The 10147-nt window shown below is 42.1% G+C and overlaps 1 protein-coding gene across 2 annotated transcripts; it reads right to left on the bottom strand.

Annotated features, from left to right (window-relative positions):
- Nucleotides 1–1820: 1820 nt before the first annotated feature.
- On the bottom strand, nt 1821–9882 carry LOC129818445 (mitochondrial fission process protein 1-like). Of its 2 annotated transcripts, XM_055874313.1 has the most exons (6): nt 9703–9879; nt 6580–6707; nt 6019–6251; nt 2582–4992; nt 2166–2408; nt 1821–2059 (listed from the first exon to the last, which is right to left on the bottom strand). In XM_055874313.1, exons 1-4 carry the CDS (start codon nt 9770–9772, stop codon nt 4920–4922), a joined length of 504 nt encoding a protein of 167 aa, XP_055730288.1. In that variant the 5' UTR covers nt 9773–9879; the 3' UTR covers nt 1821–2059; nt 2166–2408; nt 2582–4919. The 2 variants fall into 2 exon arrangements, with proteins under 2 accessions (XP_055730288.1, XP_055730289.1); XM_055874314.1 differs by lacking the exons at nt 1821–2059; nt 2166–2408; nt 2582–4992 and adding an exon at nt 4999–5550 and having other exon boundaries at nt 9703–9882.
- Nucleotides 9883–10147: the final 265 nt, after the last annotated feature.

Genomic DNA, 10147 nt, shown 5'->3' with positions numbered 1-10147 from the left:
GGCATAGGATTTAGGCTTGGAATGACATGTGGCCCATTGTTTACCTTGTTACCTGGCAACAACCACAAGGGCATTTCAAAGAGCTGTCAGTTTAGGTGAGCTCATGAATATAAGCTCCTCCCCAACTCACCCTTTTCTTTCAGGTTTCCTGGAAGTTAGAGATGAGAGAAAAGGGAACAATTCTGAACATTGTAATACTGTAAAAATATTATTGGGGATGTTTGTCATTGAAAGGCTATTTTTACTTGGGAAATAGGATGACTGTACAGTATCTTTAATATACATAGATTTTTTTTGTCTGCTTGACAAAACCAATGTACTGTGAAAGTAGCCTAACCCAGTTGAAGGTCCTTGTAAGGTCACCATTAAATATGAAGTTGAAAGTTTATTAGCTTAGTGTTGTTTTTACGCAGACAGCCAATTCTGATAATTTTGACCAATCAGATCAGTTCTGAAAATGACCAGACGTGAAAAGACCTGCGATTGGTCAAAAGACCAATTAGTGGAAAAAAATATCAGAATCAGGCTGACTGTGTAAATGCAGCCAGTGTGACAGGTCGCATAATTTTCTCTAATTTCCTTCCCCTATTTCTTTTGTGGTCAGTTTATATGCGGCGTTTCTTTTCCCCCACTTTTGGTCTGAGGGAGAATGTTAATGAATCTACACACACTGCCACCCAAACGTAGCCTGCTGACCTCAAATCGACCACCGTGGATAACTTCAGGGCAATAATTTAATGTGATCTGTCCATCCATTTATAAATCTACCGTGAACAAAATGTAGCCTTTTCTAATCCATATGATTTAGTATTTTGTGTGAGGGTAGGCCTGTGGTAAATGTAACATTCTTTAAAAACATAACCACATCTCTGCTCTGTGTATTAAGTCATTTTAGGCACTGTTGATTACTAAATGTATTATGAGGGGAGTGACTGAGGTATGTGGATGGAGGCGAAAGGGGAGGGGGTTCTCTTAGCCTTTACTGCCCAGGCACAAATCATAGAGGGATGTGGCTATCAGAGTGACAGATGAATGCACCTCTTTTCCCAGCCCCTGTGAACACCCTCAGCCATCACATATGGGAATATTAATTCAATTCATCAGCGCTCTTTCTCCTTGGGCCTCCTAATATTGGTCGGGTGAGCCTCAAGTTTCAGGATTTGAGACGGGCCGTTTAGCTCACAAACAAGAAATTAATCACATGGACACACTTCTCAACCTGCCAATCACAACAGTTCTGATAATGAGGGACGCTAGACCACAGTGGGAAAATAAAAACAGCGACTGCCTTGGAGCAGAGTTTGAGGGAAGGAGAAACCGGTAGTGATTGTCTGATGCTGTCCCATGCCATCTGTTCTATATGCAGATTGTTTAAAAGCCAATACCCTAGTGATACTAGAACAAAACAATATGACCCCTGGTGGTATGCAAGGGTATCTTTTTAAAGTTGCTCTGAAATCAGCATCAGATAAAGAAAACCTTTGGATTGCAGTTATAGGACAGTAGTGTTTCTGTAGAAGTGTTACACAATCAGGAGCGCCATCAGGTCAGTCACCTGAACATGACACCATGTGTATCACCAAAACAAGACTAGTCAATGAGTTTGTCCTAAATGACAACTTACCAACAAACCTAACATGACAGAAACATAAGGTGAATGAGTCTATCCCAAAAAAAAATCCATTCTGACAGCCTAGAATTGCCTAGGTGCAGATTTGGAATGCTTTGTGCCATGTAGCAGTCCCAGTAGTAATCGAGTCACTGACATCAGGAAACTACGAGGTCTTGTGGTTGTTTCATGTAATGGACATACACATCAGTATGATTTTACAAAAGGCAGGGAACTACCATTTATTAGCAACAATTTATTTTCAAACCAAACAGAGCAGAAAGCAAATTGGTTAAACGTTTGTCAATAGGTCTCTGCTGGGCCGGTAGCCTAGTCTGCCTCCCCTCCACACACACAGGTAGTAACCCACAGCCAGAGCTCCCATAGCAGTCAACAACACCATAGGGACCACCAGAAACAGAACCCAGACTGGAGACTCAACCAGTTCACCTGAAAAATATAACACATTTAATGAGTTAATGGACTAAACTACAAACCAAAATATTGCAAACACACTAAAGGGGATTTTTGAATGCTTGAGAAAACATCAACTCACCTTGTTCATTGGCACCAAGAGACTTGTCTGATCCAATGGGCTGAACCTCTTCTGAGTCATAGGGCTGAAGCTCATCTGAGGCATAAGTCTGAAGCTCATCCGAGTCATAGGGCTCAAGCTCCTCCGAGTCATAAGTCTGAAGCTCATCCGAGTCATAAGTCTGAAGCTCATCCGAGTCATAAGTCTGTGGAGTCTCCACAGAGATGGTCCACTGGTCTACCCTGTATCTTACTCGTGGAACTCCTATAGTAGGTGGAAGGAGGGTCACTGAAAGTCATTTTAACTAGCCATTTAGAATGTCATCCAGCTTTTAATTGGTTTCCATATTAGCAAAATGTAAATGAATCCAAACTTTAAAAATGATCAAGGCAGACCTTACACAAACATTTGGCAAGTTACCAAATATGTTATCATACCTGTTTGAGCCGCAGCTGTGGCCACAAGCATCAAGAACAGCACACTGTGGATAAACAACATCTTTCTGACTATATGCCAGCACTCAGACCACCTGGACCTTTTATGCGCTAATGCGCCTAATCAAAATAATTGCTGTCAGCTGTGGATCACTTACTCAATCACGACAAATTTCTTAAACTAGAATCTTGGCTCGTTGCGGTCATTGATGTGATTGGCTTTGACAGTGGCACTGTAGGCATTTTATTGGTAAATCTATGTTGTGTTGTGGCCGTACAATCTGCAGGGAATGAAAGCTGTGACTGGCTGCACTGAGAAAAATATGTGCAATGTTGTTTAAAATCAATACAGCAATTTGTACAACTTGTTAGACCTTATTGTCAAACCACGAACACAACAATATCTCTTAGTGAGAGTTGTCAATCACATTCCCCAGAGGAACGCTACTGAGACAGTTGTGTGCTACTTGTTGCCAATGAGTGTGTCATAACACATCCATAGTTACTCCTTTTTTTCTGACTTCACAGCATGAGGAATGTTGTACTGTGATATGGATTTATGAAGGTTCAAGTACATTACTCGTATTTGCGACAGTGTTTTGGCTGCGTATGAGGGGTTGCCCATTCATTTAAACAAGTGTCAAATAAATAAATATGAATAATCGTATTCTCAGTGATAAAATTAAAACATGTTGAATATGTTAAATTGTTTGCACAGGATATTGTTTTTCTACAGTATATATTTTTAAACAGTTTCAGAGTAGGGGATAGCTAAATAGCTGCCCATTGCAGTATAACTTTCACTTTCGATGATAAATTACTATCATTTTGTCAAAGTAGATTTTTTTCAATTTCTCTGACAACTAAAAGAAAATATAAATGTACATCAGTAGCAGGTTTGAAAACATATTTGAATTTTAAGGCTAAAACAAACATATTATAAAATGAACAACAGTTAAACATTCCCTTGTTTCCAGCATGAAAATATATTGATATCGAAATATGAAATTGATTATATGACTATGTGGGAAAATAATTAGAAAGAAAAAACATTCAAACTATCCCAAAAATGTTGCATTTTGGTGACAAAACATTTTTAAGTAATCAATATATTAAAACACAGAAGTTGACTTATAACTGAGAAGTTAAATGAAAATTATTGCTAAATATTTGTTCTGGTGTATGAACAATTGGCAACATTTCCCAATTCAGTATATCACATTAATTTACATCAGGGCTCTCCAACCTGTTTTAAAACCAACCCTAGTTGATTCAGCTTATCAACCAGCTAATTATTAGAATCAGGTGCGCTAGATTAGAGTTGGAGACAAAACATACACAACAGTAGCTCTCCAGGAACTGGATTGGAGCGCCCTGATTTACATATTCCAATAGCATTTCCCATTTTTGTATAAGATGACTCAGATTCCTTGCATATTGCAGCACAGCTTTGTATACTGATGGGTTCTCTTCCAGAGTAGCCTAAATCTTTGGCAATAATTACAGTATTTTATGCATATTCCCTTCATATGCTTTCTGCATAGGGCATGTTACACAACTATTACAGTACTTTCTATACCTTAGATGCTACCAAAGTAACTGAATCTTTAGTGCCAACCAAAACTTCAAGAATTGTTACATCTATTCTGTTCACCTCTGTAATGAATGACAAGAAGCACTCAGGTTAATCTCAAGACTGAACATTGAAAAGTGCATCACAATATACTCTGTAAATATCTATTCAATGTGACAGACAACCAACCGTACATAAGACATTATTTTTGAGGCAGAAAAAAACAAAAACAAAGGTAGATGTTTACAGCTAATGAAAATAGGACCTTAATGCCAGGTCTACGGACAGTGACCCGAATTTTCCTAAATATGGCTAACATCAAGAGTTACCTGGATACATGCCAAGTGGAGGTCTGAAAATTAACAGGTGGGCTCTGCAGGCCAGTAGCAGCCACAGGTATTCAACTCCAGTGCTGGAGGGCAACACTGTCTGTTGGATCCCTTTTCTTCCTGATTCAAAGTCATTGACTGGCCAAAGAAACATAGGTCCCCCTAACTTGGAGTTTAAAATGAAAAGATGAGAATAAACAGAGGGTCATAGACAGTAGCAGGCAGTACAGTGGCCCTGGAGGACTGGAGTGGAGTAACCCTGCTGTATTGGCTTTGTGCTTCACAGTGATGTTACAGTAGAGTGATCAGCAGAGTTTTCAGATGGCTTGGGAGGAAGTGCTGTCTGGGACAGAGGGTGGGTGGGGTCAATTTCCTGGTGGAGCTAACCTGTCCGGGCCAGGGACACTAGGACCAGGCTGCAGGGTGGTCGTGGTGCTTATTAGTCATGCCTCTCTCCTGCAGATTGGCCGTAGACCTTACGCAGGCTGGAGTCCAGCAGGAAGTCCACTCCCCTGTGAAGCACAAAGAAGGAGAACGGCTTTAAGGTTAGAATGTAGCAAGGATGGGACCTCACCTCAAACACTGGGGGGGGCTTTTTTTTTTTTAAGTCTCCTGGCTTCCTACAGACGTCATCAAGTACATAAGCTTATAGATATGAATGTGCTATGCACTCACTGCAAATGGGCGTAGGCTATATCTCACAGCCATGCAAGATACTCCAGTTGTAAACGGTGGAGTCAATATTTGGAGTTTCCCATATTTTCAGAAATCGCATGCTGACCTATGTCACCTATGTCAGTTGTCAGTGAACTGCTGTGCAACTCAACAATCAGCCGTTTGAGAAAAGCCATGTGCTGCCCAAATTGCGGGCTTCCAGACTAATCAAACCATTCATGTGATAAAACATAACAGCAAATTCTTCAGAAGCTAATGATCCGTTATTTATATCTGTAAATAAATGTAATGCATACCAGAGGTGGGGGAAGTCCATCCGCACCGGGGATTAAATATAACCAGCCATTCAGAGCTGGGGATGGCAGAACCCAAGATGGGGAATGCCCCATCCCTCCCTAAAAACCAGACACTGAATACACCTCTCTTCAACAATGGATTCAGATAAATAAGAACGGTGGCTACACATCTAACACCACATTAAAAAAATATATAATAATACGTTATGTGTGCAACTCCTAATTGGACACTTAAAATGATGCATAGATTAAAAAAATGTAATGCTGTTTTCTAAGGTAATGTGTGGATTTTTCCTCTCAATGGGCTGGGGAACACATTCAGGCTGAGACATTTAACTGCAGGCTAATATCTTGGCACACTTGGGACCATAAACATTGATGGGAAAACGTGCCAAAGTACACACGCTACTGTTATTTCTTCCTCCTGCTCACATTCAAGTTCTTTCTTTCACAAACACACACACCTTTATCATGCTCTCGAACACACACTCCTTCACTGTCTCCCTGTCACATATCGGGCACACATTCAGACAAACTTTTTCTTCACTGTCTAACACCCTCACAAACCTGTCGATGGGGTGGATGATGAAGGGGATGGTGGAGAGGCCGATGGCCGTGGTGGTCCACTTGCGTACGGAGAGGGGCAGGCGCGTGGTTCTGCCCAGGAGGTAAAGAGAGGCGGCACACACACGGTTGATGGTGAAGCCTGGGATAGCGACCGAGGCCAGGGCCTGCCATACAAACGTGTCCACCACTGCTACAGCCACCTTGGTTGTCTTCCCTGGGTTGTCACCATGCTCCTACAGCACAGGGATAGACACGGAGTGTGACATTTTGTGCTTCAGACCACTTTATGTTTCAGTGTGGGAGTTGAGTTTTGTTCTATGACACATTCTCTAGGGATTTTCTGGAAAAGCTACATTTACTTTGGTATGTGTTGAAAAAGGCAATGTCATTTGGAAGTATGTGTTCTCTACATTTTTGGAAACTCAAGTTCATAATATAAATGCTTCACAGGGCAATAATTCCATGACCCCTTAAAAGAATGGTAGCTCATATCAATACAAATGAAGACAGGATAAGAATGAGAACAGAGCTTTGCTTTTACAAAATGTCCTCCTTCCTTACCATGGCAGCCTTCTTCCCCTTGTCCACAGCATCAGCGGAAACATACACGGTGGCAACTGCATATGTGGCCCATACAGCACTCACTGGCACCAGGGCACGGAAGGCCTCTCCCACCTCGTTGGCATAGCCTGTGTGCCCAAGATGACATGCCAGGGTAAGATACAAGTGCAATTAAGGCTTTAACTGCCTCACTGTTGTGAGAGGCCTCTAAACAAATCATAGTCAACCCCCACCAGATCAGAGCTAGGGGCCTGAGGTAAAACAAAATGTATTAGAATAATAATTCCAAATTTTCCTCTTGGACCTCTGCCATGTAAAGGGGGGTACATTAATATTCACTTTTGTTTGGGGCTGTGGGTAGTAGCAATAACCCCCCTGACACGTTTCGTTCCATAGAATGGGCGGTGACCTTTGGAGCAATATGCACTGTCCGCTCCAACAGGGTTGGAATGACTAATAATGCCCTTGGTCTGTCATTAGACGCTTACACAGCTCCTCCTGCTGTGTTGGCTGCTGCTGAACCTGTGCTGCCACCCTGTGGGCAAACATTACGCAGCGTCAGGTCTGTAGGCCTTTACACACGACAAGGTTATATGAGAGATATACTTTTGTATATAGTGTGTGGACACCCCTTCAAATTAGTGGATTCGGCTATTTCAGCCACACCCGTTGCTGACAGATGTATAAAATCGAGCACACAGCCATGCAATCTGCATAGACAAACATTGGCAGTATAATGACCTTACTGAAGAGCTCAGGGACTTTCAACGTGGCACCGTGGTACGATGTCACCTATCCAACAAGTCAGTTCGTCAAATTTCTGCCCTGCTAAAGCTGCCCCGGTCAACTGTAAGTGCTGTTATTGTGGGAAGTGGAAATATCTAGGAGGAACAACAGCTCGGTTGCAACACTCACTACAGAGTTCCAAACTGCTGGAAGCAACCTCTGACAATAACTGTTCGTCAGGAGCATCATGAAATGGGTTTCCATTGCCGAGCAGCCACACACAAGGCTGACATCACCATGCGCAATGCCAAGCGTCGGCTGGAGTGGTGTAAAGCTCGCTGTCATTGGACTCTGGAGGAGTGGAAACGCGTTCTCTGGAGTGATGAATCACGCTTCACCATCTGGCAGTCCGACGGACGAATCTGGGTTTGGCGAATGCCAAGCGAACCCTACCTGTCCGAATGCATAGTGCCAACTGTAAAGTTTGGTGGAGAAGGAATAACAGTCTAGGGCAATCCCATTGAACACCTTTGGGATGAATTGGAAGGCCAGGCCTAGTCACCCAACATCAGTGCCCGACCTCACTAATACTCTTTTGGCTGGATGGAAGCAAGTCCCAGCGGCAACGTTCCAACATCTTGTGGAAAGCCTTCCTAGAAGAGTGGAGGCTGTTATAGCAACAAAGGGGGGGGACCATCTCCGTATTAACGCCCATGATTTTGGAATAAGATGTTCGACAAGCAGGTGTTCACATACTTTTGCACATGTAGTGTATTTGTTTACCTGGTACCTCATCCAGTAAGGCTACTTAGCTGGCTTACAACCTGGTAACGTGACCAATGACCAGTAGGCTATGGTTTAAGATGATATTGGAAGAAAGGAAAGGTACTGGATAGCTACTCCAGGAGATGTGTTTCAAAAGGTAGGATAGGCATAACCTCCTTTTATGGTGCTCCTATACTGTTTGGTGCGGGGGGCACCAGTGCTATAAGTTGTGAGCATCAGTGCTATAGCCTGAGTACCCCAGTCTGTTTTTATGACATTCTAGTCATTCTTGCCACTCATTATCATACCAATGTCGTGTTTGGTGTCAAAAGCAGCTAGAATGATAGTGTAGCGGAGTTAAGAACGTGCGGTAAACTCACTCCACAGCTAGTTTGAAATGTTAACTTTTTTCTATAGTTCAACTGGTTTGTCAAGGAGGGCAGTCACGTGTGTTTGCAATCAGATGAGCCTGGTTATGGGCCAGGGACAGTGGATGAAGCTATACTATTAGCAACACACCGACGTGGGTTTCAAAAGCACAAACCGATCTGGGACCAGGCTACCAAAGAAAAAGTTCATTTAGAGCCCTGCTTGTGCTAACACACTGGCAGCACTAAACAAAATTCTGTTACTTCAGTGAATCTGTTTCTGGGACAGGTTACGCTACTCATACAGCAGAACAACAGTGCATTCTGAACAGATTCTCTAACATTGTCATTTCTAACTATGTTGGCTACTGAATGTGCTTTACAATACACAGATCAATAATTGATTGGTGTTCATTATGCTATAAAGATGCTTCATTTGATAAACATAAAGCTGTAGTTGTATGCTAAATGTTTACATGTGTGAGAAAGACAGGGAGAGGGCAAGGAGAGAACCAGTCAGAGTCAGTGTTAGAGGAGATAGAGAGCTGTGCATGCAGGCCATAACAGTCATCAATTTGCAGCTGGCCCTGGGGTTTATTTTAGTAACATAGCACATTTCAATGTCACCCCCAGCCAATAAGAACCCAACAGAAAATGTCAACGCATTGCACAATGGCTAGTGTTATTGATCTCTTAAAATAAATGTAGAAGGCCCATTTAGCTTGAAATCAACCTGATTTCCTTATGACAATGAGGAACAGATATCCTCTGTACACTTTTGACTACAAGGTCAGTATGGATAAATGGTATTGCAATGCAGGGACAGCTATATTAAATGTAGCTATTAGGCCTACTACGCTGAGATTCCAGACATTGTATCATTTAAATGGAACTGGTGCGTAAATATATGACGAGCGTTGACTTATTTGTCAATAATGAATCACTACTAGGAAGTGCCATGCAATTTACCCAACCCACTAACCTAACTAGCTAGCTGTTTGAAGGCAGGTATTAGATTGTTAGCTATTTGAATACATTGGTATTTGATCGGGTTGCTGAGCTTTGAAATGGTCGACTGCAGCCATTACAAAACCATATCACGTAAAGTATAGAGCATCTATTTATAAGTAGTTCAAATTCAGACCTAAAACTGGATAGCTCACGAGCTAGCAACCCTGCTCGAGCTTGCTATATCTTGTTCTACTAGTTTACGCTTGTTCTTAGCGTGATGGGGACATCCAAAAACACCACTTTTATTGCATACCTAAGAAGCGGACCCATGTGTCACGATAAATGTCGATCTCCTTGTTTGGTTTTTCTTGACTTTGATCCATGCTTCGTCTTTAACCCCATGTACAGAGATATCTCATGTGTAGATAGAGTCCCAACTAGAAGCTGCGAGTCAAGTCTTGCAATGCGCCACACCGAGGGAGTGTCTAAGACTGTATGGTGCTATTCAGAAAGGGAAAAAAGCCTACTGTATTTGTCTGACTTCACATTTGTTATTGGTAAATTATTAGGCCTATTATCTTGAGAATCAACCAGTATAAATGTACAAATTGAATCTTCCACAGAGGGATAAAGTCCGAGTCCCGTGACAAAAGTTAAGAATTTCTAGATAGTCCCTGATGACAATTTACATAATTCATACGCCGGAAGTTAGCAGATATAGGAAGAGAGAGGCTCAACTCGGTGGAAAATCTGTCTCC

Source organism: Salvelinus fontinalis, chromosome 21 (assembly GCF_029448725.1).
Source record: "Salvelinus fontinalis isolate EN_2023a chromosome 21, ASM2944872v1, whole genome shotgun sequence".
NCBI lineage: Eukaryota > Metazoa > Chordata > Actinopteri > Salmoniformes > Salmonidae > Salvelinus > Salvelinus fontinalis.
Note: the sequence above shows the minus strand (reverse complement) of the source record. Positions and strands in the feature narration are given on the sequence as shown.